At 38.5% G+C, this 27,215-nt stretch overlaps 1 protein-coding gene across 1 annotated transcript in view; it reads left to right on the top strand.

Annotated features, from left to right (window-relative positions):
• Positions 1-27,215, top strand: part of LPCAT2 (lysophosphatidylcholine acyltransferase 2) — a 78,011-nt gene that overhangs the window by 11,311 nt on the left and 39,485 nt on the right. Inside the window, exons 3-10 of the mRNA XM_055412750.2 lie at positions 1,011-1,228; positions 3,108-3,220; positions 5,237-5,297; positions 6,158-6,216; positions 7,667-7,701; positions 10,637-10,691; positions 23,320-23,402; positions 26,647-26,772. Coding sequence (XP_055268725.1) covers positions 1,011-1,228; positions 3,108-3,220; positions 5,237-5,297; positions 6,158-6,216; positions 7,667-7,701; positions 10,637-10,691; positions 23,320-23,402; positions 26,647-26,772 — 750 coding nt within the window. The remainder of the gene's footprint in view (positions 1-1,010; positions 1,229-3,107; positions 3,221-5,236; positions 5,298-6,157; positions 6,217-7,666; positions 7,702-10,636; positions 10,692-23,319; positions 23,403-26,646; positions 26,773-27,215) is intronic.

Here is a 27,215-nt window from a genome sequence, read left to right as displayed (position 1 = left end):
TGGGCTTTCTGTGTCTCACTTCTCTTCACCATGAAATAAAAGTTAGGGAAACTTCCTTGGGAGTTAGTTGCTTAATAGCTCTTCACAGTATTATTATGTGAATATTGAGAGAATTCAATAGGAAGCTCATTTTTTAAAACTCCTGTTAGATGTCTTATGGGAGACACATATTTTTCATTAAAAGCTATATGCTTATTCACATACTGAGATGTCCATCATGTGTTTGCACTTCTAGGACTGTGTTTTTGTTTTTCTACTCAATTGAGTTTATCAAAGACAGAAACTGGATCTTACTTGTCTTATGTATTCAACAGGATTCCTGGCACAGTTTGATTTAACTAATTTTTAATGACAGATTCTTTTAAAATAGTAAACAAATCAATAACCAGATTTAAGTGCATCTTTGTTCTAGGGAAGTGAGATAATAAATTTACTCTTTAAGATTCTTCATGATTTTTAAGGGCTATAATGATATAAGTAATAAGGCTTACTTTTAAAATTTTATTTTTGAAATAACTCTGAGGATTGTTTCAGCATGCTAGTTCTAAAAGTGTTTTGGGGATAACAACATCTTTGTTATACAAATATAGATATCTAAGGTGACTCATATGAAGGACAAGACTGATTTGAATTTCTCAATGAAGGATGCATGTTGAAAATTCATTTTTATTACTTTATAGTCACAGAATAATGGAGCCACTTAGCCACGTGGCCTTGGAAAAATTACTTCTCTGGACCTCAGTTTTCTCATCTGTAAAATGGGAATAATGATAAATGCTCTCTATTTTGTAAAATTGGGCTACGGATTAAAGAAATTAACATGCATAAAGTACTTAGAACAGTGCCTGGCAGAAAGAGCTCCACTGAAGTGTTAGCCGTTCTTCCTAGCTGATATTTTAAAATGAAGTGCTGACATGTTTTGGTTTTTGCTTTGTACTTTAGAGTAAAACCCTGCTATTAAGTGCAGTTGGTAAAGCTAATTATGTCCATTTTAATATTTATTTCCAAAGGAAAATTACTCATCCAGTCTTGAAGTTTCTAGGCCGTGCCATGTTCTTCTCAATGGGGTTTGTAGTCACTGTGAAAGGAAAGATTGCAACTCCACTGGAAGCACCACTTTTTGTCGTTGCCCCTCACTCAACATTCTTTGATGGAATTGCCTGTGTTGCAGCTGGATTACCTTCTATAGTATCTCGAAATGAGAATGTGCAGGTGCCTCTGATTGGCAGTAAGTACTCTGTAAGACAAGAGAGAGAAACTATTTTCATGTGCATGCTTTAAATTTAGAAAATTCTGTATGGTTTACTGATTAATTTTTTAAACACTTAAAAATAATAAAACACTTCAAGCATATTTCATTGCTTTTAATGAGGTACTATATCAAAAGAATGAATTTATGAAAAAAGATTAAAGACCTCCCTACCTATATCTCATCATTTTTTTTTATCTTTTTAAAAAATTTTTAAACCTTTCAGATATAACTCTTTTAAATATTTATTTATTTAATTCATTTATCTTTTTGGCCGTGCCGTGCAGCATGTGGGATCTTAGTTCCCCTCAGTTCAGTTCAGTTCAGTCGCTCAATCATGTCCAACTCTTTGCGACCCCATGAATCACAGCACGCCAGGCCTCCCCGTCCATCACCAACTCCTGGAGTTCACTCAGACTCACCTCCATCGAGTCAGTGCTGCCATCCAACCGTCTCATTCTCTTTGTCCCCTTCTCCTCCTGCCCCCAATCCCTCCCAGCATCAGAGTCTTTTCCAGCGAGTCAACTCTTCGCATGAGGTGGCCAAAGTATTGGAGTTTCAGCTTTAGCATCAGTCCTTCCAATGAACACCCAGGACTGATCTCCTTTAGAATGGACTGGTTGGATCTCCTTGCAGTCCAAGGGACTCTTCAAGAGTCTTCTCCAACACCACAGTTCAAAAGCATCAAATCGGCACCCGCTGCAGGGAATGCACAGAGTCTTAACCACCAGATCACCAAGGAAATCCCCTATCATTCTTTGTAAACCTTACCTCTGCTGCTGCACCATCACTTCTTCCTGCTCCTAAATATAAACCAAAAAGAACGTTTTTCAATACAAAATATGGTAAATTTTTTTGACAGAGAATTTAATCAAAGAATTTGTGAAAGCACCAGTTACCTAGTATTTCAGTGAGTTTATCTTCAGGATATTAGGCTGATGAATGCAATAAGTCTTTTCTTCTAACTCTGTTTTCTTCATTATTGCCCCCAAATCTCCATGAAGGAAAAAATGTGTAACTCTTTGAAAATTATGATCTAGAACAATAAATGCTTCCTGCCATAAAAATAATGAAACAAGTGAAATGTTTTTTCCCACCAGATGCCTTGCTCTCTCCCCTGGGGATTAGTCTCTAAGTAACTGCTTCCAGTTGTCCCAAGGCTATTGCCAAGCATCTGGTGGTAAGAGGGTAGGCTTGAAAATTGCCTGATGCTGTCTTGGTGCTCTAGAGAAAATGATAGTAGTTCTTACAGCTTTGTCATTCAGCTGAGAAAGACACACTCTCTCTCTCTCTCTTTTTTTTTAAAGATAACCACCTTGCTTTGTGTAACATGACATTTTCCCCCAAAGTTGTTTAGCAATAGATTTTTGGTAAAATGAGGTTTATTGTGCTAGGAAGCTACCTACTTAAAAGACTATTGCACTGAAAATTTTATTAAGATAAAGAGCAATTGCCCCCTACCCACATGTACTATGGCTTCACATAATCAGTTTACAATATTATTGTAGGAATATTCCCAAAATAAAACAAGACAATCTTATGGCGTATTGCGAATGTTTAATGTAAATTGAGGAAGAAGTCTTTTAGGGAAAAAATTGCATTTTTTTTTTTTTTGTATTCCTGTTGCTAACTTCTGTCAGATCAATGAAATATTTTAAGGTATAAATAGCCACCTGTCCTTTTGAATCCAGAATCTATTGATAAGTTCTAACAAACTTTGAGTTAGAGGGTTTTTTAAGTTGTTCTCTTTGATTTGCTATCTTTTTAATTTTCCATGCAATTTGTTTTATGATTTGGTATCATTTCTATAGTAGCTGTAGCCCAAAAAATGACTTATGACTTTTAATTTGTTTTAAAGGAATATTGCGGGCCTTGCAGCCAGTGTTGGTGTCCCGTGTAGATCCGGATTCTAGAAAAAACACAATAAATGAAATAATAAGGCGGGCCACATCAGGAGGGGAATGGCCCCAGGTAAAACACAGTAGATGTTTATTTAAACATATTGAGAATTTATTTTTTGTACACTTGTATATATTCGTTTGGATCCACAGATAACAATATCAGGGTATACCTTATGCTAGTTGTCTTTAGCATAATAAAAGCAGAATAAATGAGTAAGGATTAAGAAGTCCTCTTCTGCATGAGATACTACTAGAATTGAGTGTATCATTCTTTTTTATTCTCCAAACTCTTTGAACTGGTTTTTACTTTGTGTCATAAAAAGTAATTCTCTACCTCTGAATTTATTTATCATTTTAAAGATGAGATACTAAAGCTCAGTTATACTCAAAAATGTAGTGGGTGGGTATATTTTGAAAGTGATTAATATCTTAAGATTATCTGAAGTATATTTAGATAGTGCTTTTCAGTTCAGGGGGCATATCAGAATCACCTGTAGAACTTTTCACATTTTACCATCCCATTTCCTCCTTCCCCTGGAATGCTTTTTTTTTTTATTTTTGGCTGTGTCTGGTCTTAGTTACCCTGCAGCATGTGGGATCTTAGTTCCCTGCCCAGGGATTGAACCCACCTCCCCCACATTGGAAGACAGATTATTAACTACCGGGCCACCAAGGAAGTCCCTGGAATGCTTTTGAAGGTGTGGAAGGAGCAACATTTATTGCATAAATAGAGCCTCATGGGTGATTCTGATAAGTATACCCCTGCCTTTGCCCAGGTGAAAACAAATGATCTCTAGCAGAATTCAGGGTCCTGAGGTGATCTGGCTACTCGTGGTAATGTTTAGATATTAAAGTACCAAGAGGCGTATGATCAACCAGGAGGTTTTAGAAACCAAGGCATGTGAGGAATGATTTAAAGAGTGATTGGGAAGAAATGACATTTGGAACAAGGGTTTGATTTTGCTCTTTGGCTCCAAGGAATTTATCTAGGACTGGTGGGTGAAAATAAACAAGATTTCAGTTCACTTTGCTCATTTCAAGGAACTTCCTGTCCAGAATTAGAATGGTCTGATTTGGAACCTCTTTCTGGAATGTTCAGGCATTGGCTTGGCAACCACTTGAGGGGGATATTATAAAAAGAATTCAAGTATTAGAGAAGCTATATGATGTTTAATGCCCCTTCTAGTTCTTGAGAGTTTATGATTTACTCTATATTAATTTATTCTTCATGGTATAGCTATAGAATATCCACTGCATGAATTATATTTGCTATTGTATCTAATTGGAATAGGAAACCTGTTTGTTTTTTTAAGTTGGAGAATAGAATCACACCTATTCACAATTTTTATTTTACAAATAACTTGTAATTATAATTACTTTAATTATTATTAAAATACCCATTACTAAATGCTGTAAGTGCAGGGATTTTGTTTCTGTGCTTAGCAATTTACTCATTGCTTATTTCCAAAAGCTTCAGAAAAATCAACCTGCTGTTTTTATTCAGTTAATGGGGAACTGTAGTGCATAGTTTTTGTGTGGAAATCATAATATATTAAAAACTAAAAACACCTCCTCAGAAAAGAGTATTAAATTGTATTCTGTATGTCAACAAATTCAAGTAAGCATAAAGCATGTTGTTGGTATTTCCTCCTTTTTTCTCAGTACAACCTGAAACTGTATGTTGTAAGAGGGAATATCATTTAATGGGAAAATTGAAACAGAAGTAGCAAGTGATTTAGTTAAAGGTGTACACCAGTAGAAGAAAGAATTTAATATTGCATAAAATGAATGCAACTTTGACCATGATTCAGAAGCCTTTTCAGATCATTAGCATCATCATTAAGAAACATTTACTGTGTATATTCTCTCTTCAAAACTTTAATTCATTTTCAGGTTATCTTAATGGTCAGACTATACTTCTTTTAGGGCAAAACTGAACAATCTGAGTCTAGGTTTCACTGGAATCAAGTGCTAGCCTTTTATTTTTGCTTTATAAAAATTGGCAACTGTGAAGTCGTAAGAAAGCAAGTAAAGAGGTAATCTGTTAATTAGACTGAAATATTAAATCTGTTCCTTTTCTCCCAAGATACTAGTTTTCCCAGAAGGTACTTGTACTAATCGGTCCTGTTTGATTACTTTTAAACCAGGTGAGATCTATTAAATTATGTATCATGACAAAATGGATGATTTCTCAAATGATCTAATAATAAATATACAAAATAACTCATCAGTTTGCTTGGAGCATTTCTTATTTTCTGATAAAATGTTTTTAATAATGTGAATCCTCAATTCAGTCTTTTACTTTCTCTTTTGGTATCATAATGCCTTCTTCTTTGGAATGTCGTGTGTGTGTGTGTGTGTGTGTGTGTGTTTGAGCAGAAACCAATAGCAGATTTTTCTTTTCCCCCAAGAACAACCCCCACAGACACTTGGGGTCTGTGTCATCAAGTTAGAAAACCTATTTCAATTATCATTATAATACTTTCAATTCCTTCTGAGGGCCATGCCTTTTTAAAATATTATGAAGTTGTGAATTTTATATCAATTTATAATTTCATATGTCATTTCACAGTAATTACTAATATTTTTTAATGTTTTTGTACTGGCTGCTAGAATGCTCAGAACCAGTCAGAACTCACTCTAGCAAGTGTGGTAGTTAGTGGTTCAGCATTTAGTTTCATCTAGATTTTCTTCTCTTTATTTTCTCTTTTCCTGTTAAAAAACGTCTTGTTGAATAATAGGTATTTGGAAAATGAAAACAAATGGAGATAAAAATAATATTTTAAGTGACTTAGGCATAACATTTAATATTTTGCTTACATATTTCTAAATTTAAAAAACTCTCATTTTGGCTAACATTAGGATTTTACCAACATTCAGCCAATAGTTTATGTGTACTCTTAAAACATTTAGTATATTTACATCATTTATTATTAATTTTTTAATTCACTGTAAAACTTGTATTCATATAAAGAGCATGTTATAAAATTTCACTCTGTGGTTATAGGAGCCTTCATTCCAGGAGTTCCAGTGCAGCCAATTCTCCTCAGATACCCAAACAAGCTGGTAAGCATCATATTTTACTATGAGAATAATCTCACATTTCAAACAGCACGAATTCTCTAGGACCCTTTTGTTTGAATAAATTGATGAATAGATAAATGGTGGGAACAGGTGGGCAGTCTCATTCTCCTTGCCACATTTAGTTTTTAAAAATTTGCGAGACTGGAGAGTTCCCTGGTGGTCCGGGGTTAGGGCTTCACCTTCCGGTGTTGGAGGTGAAGGTTGGATCCCTGGCTGAGGAGCTAAGATCCCACATGCATCATGGCCAAAAAACTAGAACATAAACAGCAGAAGTAATATTGTAACAAATTCAATAACGTTTTCTTTTTAAAAGTGTGAAGCCTGGTTTACAGCCTTAAAAAAAAGATACTTTCTTAAAAAAACTTTCGAGGTAGGCACAAATTGGTTGATACCAATTTTTGATACTCCTTTTGCTATTACTAAGCTACAGGAAGCTATCTCCTTAGCTTCTGCCCTATTGTCCCTGTGATGGTATGAGTTAGCCTCAGCTCCAGGGTCTCTTAGATTGGATTTGAAAAAGCTCTCACAAAGTTGTGATTTTTCATTAAGCTTGAAAACGTCTCCTGATTCAATGATCATTACTGGTGGAGAAGGATTGAAGTAACAGGATCAATTTGGAAGAGACTTGGTGTTCAATGACACTCAGTAGCTGTGCCACTTGGCAAGTAGCTTAAATAAGAAAATAGATGCAAAGAACTTCACATTCTACAGAAAGTCCATGTGGGCTCAGGAAATAGTCTTTGCTCCAGCAAAATGCATTGTTGTCTTCTGGATATTGGTTGTGTCATCATTTCCCTAAAGAAAGTCATTTTTTGGCAGAGAGACGGATGTTTTATTTCTGAGAGGAACTTTCTTTACTACAGAATGTACATAAAAAGGCAGGATGTAATTATTCGTGATCTATGTTATTTAAGATTCAGTTTTTGATCAACTTCCTATCGGTGGTTGATTTCTCAGCTTTGCACACTTTTAGTTAAAAAATTTTACTCAATATACTTCTGCCTATGGATTTGCATTTGTCATTTATCCAAATTCTTTCACTCTGTACTTTCATTACTATAGTCTCTTCTCCCATATAAACTTCTTTTTGAGAACTGATGTATTACAGTTTTTGTAAGCCAATTAATTATCCAGATATGTTTTGTGATTTCTCAATAGAGGAAAATAGTTAAGCATACACAGTCATTTTTTTTAATTCAGATCAACTTAATTCCATAAAAAGATATATGGTTACATATGGATGACAGACAGATCTTTGCCATGTAGATATATAATCCAAGAATTGATAGATCACAATTGTTTAGTGCTTGTTTTGCTTTTCAACATATTGCTTTTAATCAAAAAGGAAGTATATGAATACCAATGTCAAAATAAAATTTTTGGTTTTATTTGATTTTTTTCTGTAATAGTTTAAATACTATTGTTATTCTAGGATACTGTGACTTGGACGTGGCAAGGATATACATTGTAAGTTGCTTACATTATTATTCATTTATACAAATTTTATTTAAGTGAAGAAAGAGAAAGAATTTGTTCTTTTTTTTTTAAGCCTTGTTTTTACAGAAGTAAAGATTTCTCATCAGAGCCTTAAATAACTGATAAGTTTCTGTTGATAGCATAACTATCTTGCCCAGTAAACCCCAGTGTCTCCCATGTGCAGAATTCTAGTTGTTTGTCAGTTCTAATGCGTCTCAAGTGTTTACCAATTCTTAAGAAACGTTCAGTGATCTCATTTGCATCCTCCGGGGGGCAGGAGGAGAAGGGGACAACAGAGAATGAGATGGCTGGATGGCATCACCAACTCGATGGACATGAGTTTGAGTGAACTCCGGGAGTTGGTGATGGACAGGGAAGCCTGGCGTGCTGTGATTCCTGGGGTTGCAAAGAGTCGGACACGACTGAGCGACTGAACTGAACTGAACTGAACTAGCTTAAATTTTGTAGTTTCATTCTCACTGCAAATTTAACGTTATCTGGTGTCTCCATCTTTTTTTCATTTCATTGGTTTAAATAGTCCAGAGCAGTTTAGTCATATGGCCTGAAATAGTTGCGATGTGTCTGATTTGAGTTGAGGAAATAGCTAAGCAAGTTTTCACTTCCACTCTTGGGTTTTGAGAGGCTAGAAAATCAGCAGTTTCTGAAAGCAGTTAAGAGAAGAGAGGAATACAGTTTCACTGTTAAGCAAGCTGAAGTGAAATAGACCTTTTAAAAAGAGCAGAACACATGGAATCTTACTTTCTCTCAAGAAGTTCTTTTGTTTAGTTCCCCTCCGTTTTCAGGTTCCTCCTTTGGCCCTTTTACCTGTGCGGACAACATTGGCTGGCTTTGGGCTGCAGAAGAGAAAAATAAAATGATAAACCTTCCCCAAAATAAAAATAAAGAAAGACAACCTGTTTACATTTTGGGTTTGAGAGCTTTCCCAGAGCTTATGCAGTAATGCCTTTTGATACTGTTACACACAGAGCTCAAATTTTTGATGGATAGGTGACCATCACTTGGAAATATTTAAAAGAATTCATACTTTGCCTTCAAATACATTGTAGATAATCCAAACAACTTAAGAAAATTAGATTTTTTTCACTACAAACTTATTTTCTCCATTTTTTTGTGTATGTAAATTGCTTCAAAATAATACATTTAAATCAGAATAGATGGGCTGATTACATGTGTTAATAAATACTGATACTTGTGAGACATTTATATTCCTGTTATGCTTCAGTCCTTGGTCATCAGAGTTAAGTAAATAACACTAAAAATAGGGCACATAAAACTGTAAAGGATATCTATTTATTCTCTTGGCTAGAATAACTTTCCTGTCATTACTAATTTTGAATTCCTGGTTTTCAGAAACAAATAGTATGAGAACATTTTGGGAAAAAAATACCTGAAAATTGAGGGATAACATATTTATATTTCCTGGGGTATGTCATCCTCAGGGCCTTTACAAGTTAAGTCCGCTTAGAGATAGTGACTTTGGGTTCATTGTGGTTTTTTTTGGTTTTGCAGCTGGACTAGTGGAAATGAAGGTAATAGGAGACTGGGGGTAAATAGAGTTAAGTATTTAATTTAGGCTTCTAACCTGAGATGTATGTGACAGGAGGAAAAATAGGAGAGAGAATACAGCAAAGAAAGGAGAAAAATATTTTCAGAGTTAAAGATATCTTAGGATTTGTAAACAAACACAAGATCTTCTAAAGAAATAACTTTTTTATCTTGGGTCACATTGCACTCACGTGTGGTAACCTCCCATTTTTACATTATCTTCTCATCTCCATCATGTTATATTTAGCACTGTGTCTGTTATGTCTAAATCAGTTTCCCCAATTGTCCCTGAGAATTCCATAAGAAATGCTGTTTGGTTTATCTGTAGTAAGGACAAGTCGAGTTTAAAGAGATGTTGTGTGTGGTTTCATTTTTTTAAATAGTGTTCAGAATTTTCAAATCAATAGTAAATCATTGAATTCCAAAGCTCTCTGTTGATCATTAAAGAGCAATTTATTTAATAAGAGATACTGTGGATTGGCTTTTATTTTTATGGGCCCACATTTTTTTTTTTTTCACTATTAAGAAGAATTTAGTAACATAAATGGCAACCCACTCCAGTGTTCTTGCCTGGAGAATCCCAGGAACGGCAGAGCCTGGTCGGCTGCCGTCTATGGGGTCGCACAGTCGGACACGACTGAGGCGACTTAGCAGCAGCAGCAGTAACATAATATTCTACTCAGGAGTTTTTCTATAGACAAATCACTATATCTTAAAATGTGACTGTGAGTAGTTTTCTCTAGGCCTAGGAGTTTTAGCTGTCAAGGAGACTTCAAATTTGGGGTTCATTCTGCTGAGCTGTGGCTCTGATCCACAAATACATATTTGGTATTGTGTTTGGCAATTTAACTTTTGAATATAAAGAATAGTTCTCTATCTCCCAATTAAAAAAATATCTTATGATAAACCATGGGGGCTTCCCAGGTGGTACAGTGATAAAGAATTTGTCTGCCAATGTAGAAGATGCAAGACACAGGTTCAATCCCTGGGTCAGAAATATCCCCTGGAGAAGGAAATGGCAATCCACTCCAGTATTTTTGGGAAATCCCAAGACAGAGGAACCTGTTGGGCTACAATCCATGGGGTTGCAAAGAGTCAGACATGACAGAGCAACTGAGCACATGATAAACCATAAAGGAAAAGAATATTAAAAAGAATGTATAATAAAAAATTTAAAATATTTTAAAAAGAATAGTTCTCTAAGCCTAAAAAGAGGTAAAGCATCAGAGTGGCATTTATAAACGCAGAATACACACAAAGAGTGACAAAGTTTGCTTATTTGTCAAGAAATGATTGTTGAGCAATATTAGATAGTACTTGTGTTACCACATAAAAATGGTCTTCTCTCTTTTCTCCTTAGCATTCAACTTTGTGTGCTTACTTGGTGCCAGCCCTTCACAAGGGTGGAAGTTGAGGTAAGTGGTTCAAAATGTAGCCTTGAAACTTGTGGTTTGGCCTTTCTTATCATAGTGAATTTTCAGTCTGGAGAGATCAGATGTAGAAAGATTGGAAGTTAAGTTTGCCACCTTGAAAATAAGCCCTGTTCTTTTGCAAATTGTGTATCTAAACCCAAGCTGTCAGAGCTAGCCCTTAAACTTGTGTTAGGAAGCACAACTTCCTAGCTTCTGAGAATTTCTAACATGTCACCACCCTGGTTGGCCATATTTTCATCACTCACTCCTATCTTTTTATTCCTTTTAATGCTGACAAATAGATTTAAGGGACTAGATCTGATAGAGTGCCTGATGAACTGTGGACAGAGGTTCATGACATTGTACAGGAGACAGGGATCAAGACCATCCACAAGAAAAATGCAAAAAAGTAAAATGGCTATCTGAGGAGGCCTTACAAATAGCTGTGAAAAGAAGAGAAGTGAAAAGGAAAGATATTCCCATTTGAATGCAGAGTTCCAAAGAATAGAAAGGAGAGATAAGAAAGCCTTCCTCAGTGATCAGTGCAAAGAAATAGAGGAAAATAATAGAATAGAAAGACTAGAGATTTCTTCAAGAAAATTAGAGATACCAAGGAAACATTTCATGCAACGATGGGCTCAATAAAGGACAGAAATGGTATGGACCTAACAGAAGCACAAGATATTAAGAAGAGGTGGCAAGAATACACAGAAGAACTTTACAAAAAAGGTCTTCATGACCCAGATAATCCCGATGGTGTGATCACTCATCTAGAGCCAGATATCCTGGAATGTGAAGTCAAGTGGGCCTTAGGAAGCATCACTACTAAGAAAGCTAGTGGAGGTGATGGAATTCCAGTGGAGCTATTTCAAATCCTGAACAGTGATGCTGTGAAAGTGCTGCACTCAATATGCAAGCAAATTTGGAAAACTCAGCAGTGGCCACAGGACTGGAAAAGGTCTGCTTTCATTCCAATCCCAAAAAAAGGCAATGCCAAAGAATGCTCAAACTACCGCACAGTTGTACTCATCTCACACAATAGTAAAGTCATACTCAAAATTCTCCAAGCCAGGCTTCAGCAATATGTGAACCATGAACTTCCAGATGTTCAAGCTGATTTTAGAAAAGGCGGAGGAACCAGAGATCAAATTGCTAACATCCGCTGGATCATCGAAAAAGCAAGAGAATTCCAGAAAAACATCTATTTCTGGTTTACTGACTATGTCAAAGCCTTTGACTGTGTGGACCACAATAAACTGGAAAATTCTGAAAGAAATGGGAATACCAGACCACCTAACCTGCCTCTTAAGAAACCTGTATGCAGGTCAGGAAGCAACGGTTAGAACTGGACATGGAACAACAGACTGGTTCCAAATAGGAAAAGGAGTACGTCAAGGCTGTATATTGTCACCCTGCTTATTTAACTTATATGCAGAGTACATCATGAGGAATGCTGGGCTGAATGAAGCACAAGCTGGAATCAAGATTGCCGGGAGAAATATCAATAACCTCAGATATGCAGATGACACCACCTTTATGGCAGAAAGTGAAGAAGAACTAAAGAGCCTCCTGATGAAGGTGAAAGAGGAGAGTGAAAAAGTTGGCTTAAAGCTCAACATTCAGAAAACTAAGATCATGGCATCAGTCCCATCACTTCATGACAAATAGATGGGGAAGCAGTGGAAACAGTGGCAGACTTTTATTTTTGGGGGCTCCAAAATCACTGCAGATGCTGACTGCAGCTATGACGCTTACTCCTTGGAAGGAAAGTTATGACCAACCTGGATAGCATATTGAAAAGCAGAGACATCACTTTGTCAACAAAGGTCTGTCTAGTCAAGGCTATGGTTTTTGCAGTAGTCATGTGTGGATGTGAGAGTTGGACTATAAAGAAAGCTGAGCACTGAAGAATTGATGCATTTGAACTGTGGTGTTGGAGAAGACTCTTGAGAGTCCCTTGTACTGCAAGGAGATCCAACCAGTCCATCCTAAAGGAGATCATTCCTGAGTGTTCATTGGAAGGAGTGATATTGAAGCTGAAACTCCAATACTTTGGCCACCTGATGCTTAGAGCTGACTCATTTTAAAAGACCCTGATGCTGGGAAAGATTGAGGGCAGGAGGAGAAGGGGATGACAGAGGATGAGATGGCTGGATGGCATCACTGACTCAATGGACATGAGTTTGGGTAAACTCCGGGAGTTGGTGATGGACAGGGAGGCCTGGTGTTCTTGGTCCACGGGGTCACAAAGAGTCAGACACAACTGAGTGACTGAACTGAACTGAATGCTGACCTCTGCCAGGTTTCATGATAAACCTTCACATCCTGACCGAAGGAGCTATAGCAGCTGGTGGAACCCCCCAGCTTCTTGAAGATTTATGTTCTGTGAAATCTGAGAGATTGCGAGAAAGGCACAGAGTCAGAAACTCTCACTTTTAGAGTCAGTCTGTACGTGGAAAACCTGAAGAAATCGTGTATGTGAGTCATTAAGGCAGAAGAGCCATGAAGGCAGCTCATATCGTCATTCACAGGACACTTCTTCACGTTCAGTTACAGTGGCAGGTGGGGAGTGGAAGAGTAATTAGAATGTTCTGAAAATTCTGACCAGATTTTTAAGACTTTGAAGATTGATTCCAAGAACTCTGCTTAGTTTCTAGGGATGACGTGGAATAATGGGCCTTTGAGTTCAGAATCTTGTTGGCTTTGGTGATACCCTTAGGTAGCCTCTGAAGAGAGGATCAGAATAGTGGTTCTCTAGATTTTTTGCTTGGATTTTCCAATTGCATCCACAGCTTTTGTAATGAAAACCTTAAGTTTGTTTATGTAATTCAGAGTCCTGAGTGGGGGCCAGTGCTCTAAGTGACAGGACTGTGGAATTTAAATTATAAGAATCTTATTTTACCTTGTTGGATAGCTTGGTTATTCATCCATTTAGATGTTAATAATGCCAAATGTTGTAGGAGCTGAAATTGTGTCAGAGTGAGTTTGACTACAATGAAATTTTTCTTGAGACTTGCAGGTTGCTTGCCTGCCATGAAAATACTCGTTTATTAATTATGTGTCACACTTCCCCACTTTTATAACCAGCTCAGTATCTCTCTGTGTGACCAGAAAACACTAGATCTTAGATGTTTCTAGAGAAACAGGTTCAATTCCTGAGTCTATGAAATAAACTGACAACAGACAGATTAACAGCAGAAATGACGTATACAAATTTATTAATCTGTATCCTAATAAGTTTAGAAAGTATGAGGAGAAGCAAAATGAATCAGATTTCTTTTTCTGAGACTTCTCAGTGCCTTTGAAATGTTTGACCACTGAACCCCTTTTCTCTCTGGAAACCTCCTAGAACCAGTGTTCCATAGAATAACATTTTGGGAAACCTTGTTGGAAAGAAATATTACTTCTAAGTATTCTAAGTGCTGCTTTTCTTTCTTGAATAGCTGCTCAGATAGCTAGCCCTGTTTTCTTTACCTAAAAAGAAAAGGAAAACTCAAACATAAAACTGCCATACTATCTTCCCTGCAAATTCAGAGATACTGTTTTTATATGTGTGTGAGAAGTCACTCATTCATGTCTGGCTCTTTGTGATCCCATGGATTGTAGCCTGCCAGACTCCTCTGTCCATGAGATTTTCCAGGCAAGAATACTGGAGTGGGTTGCCTTTTCCTTTTCCAGGGAATCTTCCTAACCCAGGGATCAAACCCAAGTCTCCTGCATTACAGGCAGATTCTTTACCACTGTGCCACCAGGGAAGCTCTGTTATATATATATAAATAGTTCCTTCCTCTTAAGTTACCCATCTTTAGCTAAGATCTGGCAGTAGATGTGGAAACGCACACAGAACTGTTCATTTTTTTCATCTAGCACACATGTCAGTGGTCAGATTCTGTTACAACAGAGGTATGCAAATTCCTCATGCTTTTGCCCTGACCATTGTTACCACATTTCCTTTCTGGGTCGTGGCTTTCTTTCTTTCTTTTCAATTACAGTATTTGCATCCTCCTGCCAGTTCTTAGACCATTCAGATAATATTTTCTGCAAAGCAAAGAATATATCCTTTGTTCGATAACTTCACACTCAAAATAGCTTTCAACCAGTTGAAAACAGCTGAATAGGTAGGGATTTGAGGTGTAAGAATTGAAGATGGAAATTTGTGGAGTTCAAATTGGGTATTCTTGTTTTTGTTGTTGTTTAGTCGCTCAGTCGTGTGCAACTCTTCTGTGACCCGTGGACTGTAGCCCACCAGGCTCCACTGTCCATGGGATTTCCCAGGCAAGAATACTGGAGTGAGTTGACATTTCCTTTTCCAGGGAGTCTTCCAATTCAGGGATCAAACCTGCATCTCCTTCACTAGCAGATGGATTCTTTACCACTGCGCACCCGGGGAAGCCCAAATTCTTATTTTAATTGTAATTTGAAGTTTATGCGTCTACCTTTCACCCAGGGAACTCCTAGCTACTTTATGACTTTTGAATATGTTAATTCCTCACTGGTGGGATGTAATTGGAAAATGTATCCCAGAGGCCTGACAGGCACTAAGTATACGTGCACCATGGCTCAAGACTGTCACAAGGGACTTCCCTGGTGGTCCAATGGTTATGACTCTATTTCTGCTTTGCAAACTTTGCAAATAAGTTCATCTGTACCATTTTTCTAGATCCCAAATGTAAGTGATATTAAATGATGTTTGTTTTTCTCTTTCTGATTTACTTCACTCTGTATGACAAGCTCTAGGTCTATCTACATCTCTGCAAATGGCACTATTTCAAAGAACTGTACTTTTCTTAAGATTCACCTGTTAAAATCCTTTTCTGTTACTTAGAGGAGAAAAAGATTGATCGTAGTATCATTACTAATCAATCTTCCTCTTGTCATCATTTATTTAATAGAAAGGAATGTGCTCATGTGGTCAGTAAGCAACCAATAAACCAGTTTTACTGGTTCAGAGTATTCATGCAAAAGACTGGCTCTGGGTAACAGAGAGCCTTAAACAATGCTTGGGGGAATTGGGGCTTAATCTTGTGTGGAGTCTAAGACCCTTGAGGAGGTACTTTTGGGACCAAAAGTACAAACAAAGGATGCTAGTGTGGGAAGCAGTCCAGTCAGACTCTGACCTCCTCCTCACCTGGGTCAGAATGGTGGAGTAAATAGGGTGAGGGAGGAGAGAAGATTGCAGTGAAGAGGAGAATGGAACTGGGGAGCCTATCTCAGGTGCAGTGGGAAAGTGAATTGAAGTTCACATGGGATGCTGTAGGGGAGGAGCGATTTCCCTCTACCCATCCAGGTTCGATTCCTGGGTCTATGAAATAAACTAACAACAGGATAATTAACAGCAGAAAAGATATATACAGATTTATTAACTTTCATATGGTATGAACAAGGGCATCACAGGAAATAAAAAGTGAATGCCCCAAAAAAGTGAGATTTGAGAGCTCGTATACCTTATTATTTCTGTCCTTTATCGAGCCCATCTTTGCATGAAATGTTCCCTTGGAATCTCTAATTTTCTTGAAGAGATCTCTTGTTTTTACTATTCTGTTGTTTTCCTCTATTTCTTTGCATTGATCGCTGAGGAAGGCTTTCTTATCTCCTTGCTATTCTTTGGAACTCTGCATTCAGATGCTTATATCTTTCCTTTTCTCCTTTGCTTTTCGCTTCTCTTCTTTTCACAGCTATTTGTAAGGCCTCCTCAGACAGCCATTTTGCTTTTTTGCATTTCTTTTCCATGGGGATGGTCTTGGTCCCTGTCTCCTGTACAATGTCACGAACCTCTGTCCAGAGTTCATCAGGCACTCTATCAGATCTAGTCCCTTAAATCTATTTCTCACTTCCACTGTATAATCATAAGGGATTTGATTTAGGTCATATCTGAATGGTCGAGTGGTTTTCCCTACTTTTTTCAATTTAAGCTTGAATTTGGCAATAAGGAGTTCACGATCTGAGCCACAGTCAGCTCCTGGTCTTGTTTTTGCTAACTGTATAGAGCTTCTCCATCTTTGGCTGCAAAGAATATAATCAATCTGATTTCGGTGTTGACCATCTGGTGATGTCCATGTGTGGAGTCTTCTCTTGTGTTGTTGGAAGAGGGTGTATGGACCTAACAGAAGTAGAAGATATTAAGAAGAGGTGGCAAGAATACACAGAAGAACTGTACAAAAAAGATCTTCATGACCAAGATAGTCACGATAACGTGATCACTGACCTAGAGCCAGACATCTTGGAATGTGAAGTCAAGTGGGCCTTAGAAAGCATCACTACGAACAAAGCTAGTGGAGGTGATGGAATTCCAGTTGAGCTATTTCAAATCTTGAAAGATGATGCTGTGAAAGTGCTGCACTCAATATGCTAGCAAATTTGGAAAACCCAGCAGTGGCCACAGGACTGGAAAAGGTCAGTTTTCATTCCAATCCCAAAGAAAGGCAATGCCAAAGAATGCTCAAACTACCACACAATTGCACTCATCTCACACGCTAGTAAAGTCATGCTCAAAATTCTCCAAGCCAGGCTTCAGCAATATGTGAACCGTGAACTCCCAGATGTTCAAGCAAGTTTTAGAAAAGGTAGAGGCACCAGAGATCAAATTGCCAACATCCGCTGGATCATGGAGAAAGCAAGAGAGTTCCAGAAAAACATCGATTTCTGCTTCATTGACTATGCCAAAGCCTTTGACTGTGTGGATCACAATAAACTGTGGAACATTCTGAAAGAGATGGGAATCCCAGACCACCTGACCTGCCTCTTGAGAAACCTGTATGCAGGTCAGGAAGCAGCAGTCAGAACTGTACATGGAACAGCAGACTGGTTCCAAATAGGAAAAGGAGTACGTCAAGGCTGTATATTGTCACCTTGCTTATTTAACTTATATGCAGAGTACATCATGAGGAACGCTGGGCTGGAAGAAGCACAAGCTGGAATCAAGATTGCTGGGAGAAAGATCAATAACCTCAGATATGCAGATGACACTACCCTTATGGCAGAAAGTGAAGAGGAACTCAAAAGCCTCTTGATGAAAGTGAAAGAGGAGAGTGAAAAGGTTGGCTTGAAGCTCAACATTCAGAAAACAAAGATCATGGCATCTGGTCCCATCACTTCATGGGAAATAGATGGAAAAACAGTGGAAACAGTGTCAGACTTTATTTTGGGGGGCTCCAAAATCAGTGCAGATGCTGATTGCAGCCATGAAATTAAAAGACACTTACTCCTTGGAAGGAAAGTTATGACCAACCTTGATAGTATATTAAAAAGCAGAGACATTGCTTTGCCAACAAAGGTCCATCTAGTCAAGGCTATGGTTTTTCCCGTGGTCATGTATGGATGTGAGAGTTGGACTGTGAAGAAAGCTGATCGCCGAAGAATTGATGCTTTTGAACTGTGGTGCTGGAGAAGACTCTTGAGAGTCCCTTGGACTGCAAGGAGATCCAACCAGTCCATTCTAAAGGAGATCAATCCTGGGTGTTCATTGGAAGGACTGATGCTAAAACTGAAACTGCAATACTTTGGCCACCTCATGCGACGAGTTGACTCACTGGAAAAGAGTCTGATGCTGGGAAAGGTTGGGGGCGAGAGGAGAAGGGGACGACAGAGAATGAGATGGCTGGATGGCATCACCGACTCTGTGGACATGAGTTTGAGTGAACTCCGGGAGTTGGTGATGGACAGGGAGGCCTGGCGTGCTGTGATTCATGGGGTTGCGGAGAGTCGGACACGACTGAGCGACTGAACTGAACTGAACTGATACCTTATTATTTCCCATGGGCGGAGGAGCCTGGTAGGCTGCAGTCCATGGGGTCACGAAGAGTCGGACACACTGAGCAACTTCACTTTCACTTTTCCCTTTCATGCATTGGAGAAGGAAATGGCAACCCACTCCAGTGTTCTCACCTGGAGAATCCCAGGGACAGAAGAGCCTGGTGGGCTGCTGTCTATGGGGTCGCACAGAGTCGGACACAACTGAATCGACTTAGCAGCAGCAGCAGCATACCTTATTATTAATAATAAAAGCAGGGGAGGGAGGACATAGGCCACTTACAGGAGAATAAATGATCTTTAAGAAAGAACAGTAGGCTCTTAGAAGAGATGGGAGATGTGATGGTGTGTGATAAAGTTTGTCTGGGTGTGATGTTGCCTTCTGGTCTCCTCCCCTCTGATGCGAGTCAGTGTTGCCTGTATGATGAAACTCCTAGGAGGAGATTTAGGACAATTGAGTTCTTTTTGGAAGATCTGTCATAGGCAGATAAATGGAGTTCAGAGAAAGCCTTTCCTTCCATTGCTGTTTTTAAGTGTCTTCAGCTTAAAATAATCAATATATCTAAGAGGCATATTTGGTGTGGTATGTCCTGAACTCCTTCACTGTCTTGTTTCTAAAGCTGAAAATGAAGTATCATTGAAATGAAAGTGGAATTGCAACTTGAGACACAAGGACCATGTTTGAAACAGGAAAATAGGATGGCGGCAGGTCAAAGAGGGATATAAGAGGACTTCCAAGCAGCAGTGAGGTTCGATTTAAGTAACTTGATCCTCGTCCATCACATTGACAGTAAAAAAAAAATAGACTTGGTGTTAAGATTACATATTTTGGCCCACCTGCACAAACTAGAAGGATAAAAGATCTTCAATAGAAGAAACAAAAAAAATTTTTCTGTCTCATTGCAGCATGTGGGATCTTAGTTCCCTGACCCTGGATCAAACCCATGTCCCCTGCAGTGGAAGTGTGGCATCCTAACCACTGAACTGCCAGGGAATTCCCAAAAAAGTACTTTAATATTTGGAGCCAGCATGGTCACCTTGGGAAATTACATAATTTTTCAAGCAGCTCCAAGAACTTGAACATGAATTTGTAGTAGCCTCAGCCAATGAGGTTTTGTACCTTTGCTGAGCATCTCTCAGTTAGCATCACTCTCTAACAGGAGTAGAAAGGCAAGATCAGGAGAGGTGACTGAGCATGTAATTAGCACCCTGCATGTGGCCGAGGTGGCAGATTTAGGTGACAGAAAGGTCATGTAGAAGTGTCTGACTCCCAAAGTCCAGTGTAAACAGGCAGACAGATGTTGCCAGGAGGGGGTGGACAGAGAGGGATGAATAGTGCTGAGAGAGACCATCAGGTTCTTAGAGTTTCTGCATGACTAGATTAAGGGAGAAACAAACCCTGATAGATAATGAGAAAGTCTCATGGAAAACCTTGTCAGAGGAGGAGATCAGAATGGCCAAGGAGGAGTTGAGAAGAGTATCTATGGCCAGGTGAAGGGGCTGTGAAATCAAGATAGGCCATCAGTGTGGATACTGAGGATAGCAAGAGAAGATAAAGGGAGAAACTTTGTGGTAGAAAACTTGTGGTCCTGGGGTCACTGGGATATTTAGGTGTGTATTAGGGTTCAGTGATAGATAATGGCAATCATGTTACCCTCTCTCTGGCTGATCTTCCTTCCAAATAAATGATATGTTAATGCAACGAACCTTGAATGACTTTGTACAAATTGGAAATGTGATATAGAGGACAAAGTCTTCTCCAAGGAGAAGTGACTTATTAGAATTTTCACTGAATGGCTTCTCAGAAGGGTTGAGGGCCTCCAAGACCTATGAGTATCAAATCCAGACTGTTAATTATTTTAAACTCTCAGTGGAATTTGTTTTTGTGGAAAACAGTCCCTGCACTAAAAGCAACCAAATTCATAGTTCATCATACTGTCTTCGGTTAGCAGTGTAACAGTAATTTATTTTTTTAGGGTTTTCAATATGTGCTTTTATGACCCACCAATCAAGTGTATTATAAATAATCCTTTGGCTTTTTAAAAATGAATAGTTATTTGACAATTTAAAACTTTAATTGATCATATTATTTTGTTAGTTTTTCTGTGAACATCTCTTTTAACATAGTTTTCTCCCTTAGATTTCATCCTAAGCAACTGTAAGATATTTTAACTTGAATAGGATGGAGGGAACTTTTGGAAATATTTATTTGCAGATTGTTTGTTGCTCTGGATATATAAGTGATGTGGGGACCTCTGGTGGCTTAGTTTATTTTTCTAGCTTAAAGAACAACTGGGTACTAAGTGAAAAGCTAGACTTAGAAGTCCAGTTGAAAAGGACGGAATCTAGTCAAATTTTTTCCTTTGACAGTAGAGGTAATTGAGGCCTATAAAGGCTAAATGACTTTTCCAGGATCTCGCACAGCAGAGCCAAGGCGTCAGCCCAGGCCCATGCTCTCTCTACACTGTGACATTGTCTTCTTGGAGAGGATGTTAAAAAAATATGAGAAGTGAAATGACATTATCCTATGATTTCTGTCCATTTTATCCTAAAAACGTCCCTTGGGTCCATTCCGGCTTCTACATCCTCCCTCCCTCTGCTCGTGCTATTACCACCACTCACAGGTTGATTGCCATTGTCTCCAGGGCTCCTCCCTGCTCGGAGCCTCTTCCCCTTTGGTTATCCACCCCCTGCCACCAAAGTTACTGCTCAAAAACTTGGACCTGGTCATTTGACTCCCTTGTTTAAACTTCATCTCTGACTCACCACTGCCCACAGGCTTCTTAAATATGATTAACAGGCTTGAAAACAGATCTGTGTGAGTCCGAAAGTGGTGTTATTTATACAAATCTTTACTTTTCTTTCAAGCTGTGACCTGGTCATTTGTGTGTGGCCTTAGCTATATTGTTTAACCTCTCAGAGCCACATTCTTTACCTATCAAAGGGAAATGGGTAGAATTTGCCTCATGAAATTGTTGAAAGAGTTCATCACATAAAACCCTTTATATAGGAATGGATAAAGAAGATGTGGTACATATATACAATGAAATATTACTCAGCCATATAAAGGAACGAAATTGAGTCATTTGTAGAGATGTGGATGGACCTAGAGACTGTCATACAGAGTGAAATAAGTTGGAAAGAGAAAAACAAGTATCATATATTATTGCATATACGTGGAATCTAGAAAAATGGTATAGATGATCTTATTTGCAAAACAGAAATAGAGACACAGACACAGAGAACGAACGTATGGGTTGGGGGGAACGGAAATAGGGTGGGATGAATTAGGAGACTGGGATTGAGATATAGACACTGTTGACACTATGTTTAAAATAGGTGAGAGCCTGCTGCATAGCACAGGGAACTCTACTCAGTGCTCTGTGGTAAGCTCAGTGGGAAGGAAATCCAAAAAAGAGGGGATATTTGTATACCTATAACTCATTTGCTTTGCTGTGCAGTAGAAACTAACCCAATTATAAAGCAACTACACTCCAATAGAAGTTAATTTAAAAAAAAAGTATATAAACTACCCAGCACACAGTAGGTACTTGAAGGATGGTAACTCTTATTGGTGGACTTAGCTCACTGTATCATACATTTCTCTTCCACTACATGAAGACCTCCTTGAGTGCAGAACTGTCGTATCATGTTCTCAAGGCTTAGTGCGGTACCTGAAAGATACCAGGTGCCTAAGCAGTATTTTTTAAATGGAAATGAGCCATGAAATCTTGAGAAATTCATTTAATCTTTGTGAACCCCAATTCCTTATGACTAGAATTGAAAGGATTAGTGAAATAAAATGATACATATTAAACACCTAGCATGGTGCCTGGTTCATAATTGATAAACAGTAGCTATTGACAAGATCATGCTTATCCTCAAAAAGTCAAGACCAAGTGTTAGCTTTTCTGTAAAACCTCTTTGATTGCTTTTCCCAGCCCCTTGACCAAATTAATCATTTCCTGTCACTCATGCTCATACTCCAGGAGAGTTGTAAAATATGACAGACAGGCCTTGGGCTGAATCCTGGTCATGTGACCTATGTAACTTTAAGTAAGTTAATTAAGCTTTTAAGCCCTGTCATTAAGGGTAATGATAGTGTGTGCTGTGTCAGTCTACCCTATTAAAATATGTATCTTCTTTAGAGCAGGAGCTAGGGTCCTATTCTTCTTACCTGATACACAGTAGGTGCTCAAAAAGTGTAAAATGACTTAAATACGGTACCAAAACCTTGTTAATGTTAGAAAACTATAATCAAAAACAAGGACCGTATGAATGAGGTATCACAGAATATCACATGGAGGAAAAAAGTAAAATTTGAAATGATAAAGGAAAACATGATGTTAGACAAAAGATAGAAAGCCCACATAGGGTTAAAAAAACAAGCAGAAGAAATGATAAAACATAAAGTTTGATCAAGTGATAAAGTATGATTGATATAAGAATGGATAGAGAAGGTAAACTGCAAAAACCAAAGTGCTACTCCTAATAACATTTTCAAACACAAAGGCTGGGTGGGAGAAAAGGCAGCTTTGAGAATAAGGTCTGAGCAGTTTCAGCTTTACGACTTCCAGAATTCCAGACATTGACTTATTTCATCCTCACCACAGCCAGGGATGTGGGTGATCATAGCCCTCTTTTTAGAGTTGAGAGACAGTTCAGAAAACTTAAAGGTCATAATAGTTAACATACAGAAAGACCCAGAGCTTGAGTGCACATCTCCTGAGTCAAAGCACAGTGTGTTCTTTACATTCTATCTTGTAACCTATGTGCTAGAAAGGCACGGGATTTCATATAATGACAGCTTATAAATTAATTTGTTTAGCATTTAAAGTCTTAGGCCTCACAATTGTAATGGAAAGGTTTGTTTGCCTTTCAGTTTATGCCTGTTCAAGTACCAAGTGATGAAGAAAGAAGTGATCCTGTCCTTTTTGCCAGTAGAATCCGGAATTTAATGGCAGAGTAAGTATCTATATGTGATTGTAATCAGTAAATAGTTTTTTAAATTATTGGTAAATGACATTTACTATTGTTTGAAGTTTTTGTTTTTTTCTTTCTGAGGGCCTCATTCCCCAACTCATTTTGGTAAGGAAAAAGAATGTGCCCAGGAATGTAGTCAGTAAGACAATCTATAAATATTTTCCCAGATGTAACCCCAAACTATTGGAAACGTGCCTCTGCCAGAACAGGAGCAGGAAGGGTACATGACCCAGAAGAAACCAGCCAGTGACTTCCAAAGGATGGATTCCCCCAACCTGGCCTGTCACCATCAGACAAAGGATGGTCTGAGCAGTTCGTGCCGTGACCCTCATTCTATCCTCTCAGCCTCCATCTAGCTGCTGAGGCCGGGTGTTTCAAAGGCATAAAAAGGAAAAAGTCTGCAAAGGAATGCACTAGATGCCTAAAAAGTGGGGAAAGTCACCCTCACTAAGGGGATGGCTTTAAATTTAGGATTTAGAAACTGCAGAACATAAGCCAAGTGTTTTCCTGCACGTAGAGGAGTTTAACTGATTGCTCTTCTGATTATATAAATTACCTCTCCTCCTATAATGAAAGAGTGTGTTATATTGAGTTGGTTTTTTCTCAAAAATCCTAATGAACTTTTTGGCCAACCCAATACTGTCCCCACCACCCAGGCAGTCTCAGAGCCCTCCAGGTGTGTACACTCTCCCCCAGCACCACCTCCCTCAGTCATGTCCAGCAGTGGGTTTGGAGCTAATAAACCAGCTGTATTTATTCTCTTAGTGAAAATGCAATGAGAACTCTGAATTTAGCTTCATAGCTGAATTTGGCATTATAAACAAGACTATGTATATTATATGAGTATGTTTATATATATTATATAAATACTTCACAGGAAACTATCTTTATTTTCAAAAAAATAAATGTCTAAGTCTTTGGCTGAAAAAGTTTGGCTACTCTATGTCCCAACATGTAGTTGATTTACCTAGTTTCTTGAGCAGCTACAAAATTTGCTTTGATTTTGTTTTCTTCCCTCTTCCCTTGTGTTTTCTTACTAGCTTATGTCCAAAAGTTAGGAAGGAAGATAAGTATAAGGAAATGACATAATTTATATGAGATATTTTGGCTTCCTGAAATGTCTAAAAACATTTTTTGTCTGTGCCTAAAAACAGAGGAAGGATTTGTTTAAGCATCCTTTTCCTGGATTTGGAGGCGTGGAGGTAGAAGGGCCTTGGATAAAGAATAAGGAAGCAGATTTTCCTGGTGGTCCAGTAGTTAGGACACCATGCTTCCAGCACAGGTAGTGCAGGTTCGATTCCTGTTTGGGGAACTAAGGTCCCATATGCTGCATGGGGCGACCAAAAAAAATGAGTACAAAAGACCTCAGTTAGTTGCACAAGCTTGGACAAGTTCCCTCCAAGGCTCTTTCCTCAATGTGTAAAAGTGGGAGTTCTGATCCTTGCTTGGCCTTTCTCATGGTTTTGGTTATTATGAGAGTCAAGTAGGAAAGTATTTGTTGAATGCATTTGAAATGGTAAAGAGCCAAGTCAAAGTAAGTCATGGTGGTCAACCACCAATAAATGTTTACCAAGCGCTGTGCTAGACCATTTACTTGTGTTATCTAACATAATCTTCACAGCAGCTCTGAGACAGGTGAGGAACAGAGGCTCTGAGGGCGAAGTGTTTTGTCCAAGACCATGGCGGGTAGTGAGAGTCTTTGGCATGCATGCTCCGTCACTAAGGCATGTTCAGCTCTTCTGTGACCCCATGGACTGCAGCCTGCCAGGCTCCTCTGTCCATGGGATTTTCCAGGCAAGAATACTGGAGTGGGTTGCCATTTCCTTTTCCAGGGGAACTTCCTCAACCGGGGATTGGACCTGGGTCTCCTGCATTGGCAGACAGGTTCTTTACCACTGAGCCACGAGGGAAGTGAGAGTCTCTTGACTGGGATTCAGAGCCATACTTCATGTTACCAAAGCCCAAGTTCTTGACTGTTTTGTTCTGTTCACTGTTATAATTCCTGAAGGGTTTTTTAGTTCTTCATATTTTTTACACCAAATAGTTATTAATCAAAGCAGCTTAGTTGCAAGTAAGAAAAAAATGTTTATTCATATTGCATTCATTGAAAATTTAATGTTCTTAGCCATGATTCAGCAAAATCAAATAACAACTGATGACATAATTTTATGATTGTCACTGAATAGGTGTGAATAAAACTTTAGCCAAGAGGGATCTGCAGGAAATTTATGTACTGCACAGGTATCCTTCTTGTCACTCAAGTGTCTTTTCAAGTTCTCGTTAATATGTATTTTTGTCAAGTCTGGTTCCCTATTAGTAGATCTCTGAGCAGGAGGGAGGTAGTTGGAGTTGTTCTGCTCTTTGAGGATGGAGGGTGTTTAGGTTTGTAAGTAATACAATCTTATTATAAGTTCTGTCTAGTATTTTTTTTAAGATTGCTCGGTAGCAAGAAGAAAATCTTCAAACTTAAAAGATGAAAAAATGCAATGACTAGTGATCTGTATAAACTATTCACTTATAATATCTAGGGGTCATTTATCTGTTTAAATAGCATGTCCATAGGCATTCTTAGTTGGTCCTTAAAATAACCCTGTGGTTGCTTTGTGTTGTTTAGTTGCTAAGTCATGTCCAACTTTTTTGTGACTCCATAGACTATAGCCTGTCAGGCTCCTCTGTCCGTGGAATTCTCCAGGCAAGAATACTGGAGCAGGTTGTCATTTCCTTCTCCAGGGGATCTTCTTGACCCAGTGATCAAACCCGTGGCTCCAGCCATCTCCTGCATTATAGGCGGACTCTTTACCACTGAGCCACTAGGGAAGCCCACAGTAACCCTGTGGAGGAAGTGACTATTCCTATGCGAAGATGAGAACAGTGAGGCTTAGGTTAAGTGCCAAAAGTTCCACAGCTGGTAAAAGACTCCATAGAGTCTTGAACTTAAGTCTTCTCATTACTTTCCATGGACTGAAGTTAACTACTATTATCACTGTAGTCAAAACACAAAAATGGCTAGCTGGCAGAAGCACACAGACATGAGGAAATTGACTTGGGCCACAGTAAACCTGTGAAGTAAAGAAATATGTGTCTTTGGCAATAACAATCCAAAGCCACTGGTTCAAAAGGTAGTAAATTGTTTTCCATTTACTGTTTGTTGACCAATTCAAGCTTACTGAAACATCATCACCTTTTAAAAAAAGTTGAATTTGTTTGTTTTTTTAATACTTTATAGAGCTCTGAAAATTCCAGTAACAGATCACACCTATGAAGACTGCAGATTGATGATTTCAGCCGGCCAGTTGACACTGCCTATGGAAGCTGGGTTGGTGGAATTTACCAAAATCAGCCGGAAATTGAAGTAAGCGTATTTTAAAATCACCACACTTTCCTAAAGGTGTCCAAAAGAGATCTGAAATCCTGTATGTTTATTTTCTCTGGTTTCATTAATTCCCAGCTCTAGAACCTATGTGGTGTTTATTAGGAAAGCCATTTAGTTTATATAGTTTTGTTTTTTAAAGAAATGCTACTTCAGAAATAGATAGTAAACATGGGTCAGCACAAATCTGCCTTTCTACTCAGAAACAGCTCAGAGTAGTTAGTCAGTCCTGCCACCTTTTTATGAGAAGTATGGCATAGGTACTTCCCTGGCTGTCCATTGGTGAAGACTTTGCCTTCCAGTGCAGGGGTTGGAGTACACCCCTGGTTGGGGTGTAAAGATCCCACATGCCTCACAGCCAAAAAATCAAAACATAAAACAGAAGCAGTATTCTAAAAATTCAATGAAAACTTTAAAAATGGTCC

This window comes from Moschus berezovskii, chromosome 22 (assembly GCF_049115385.1).
Source record: "Moschus berezovskii isolate FMDL1 chromosome 22, NW_MosBer_1.0, whole genome shotgun sequence".
Taxonomy (NCBI): domain Eukaryota; kingdom Metazoa; phylum Chordata; class Mammalia; order Artiodactyla; family Moschidae; genus Moschus; species Moschus berezovskii.
Note: the sequence above shows the minus strand (reverse complement) of the source record. Positions and strands in the feature narration are given on the sequence as shown.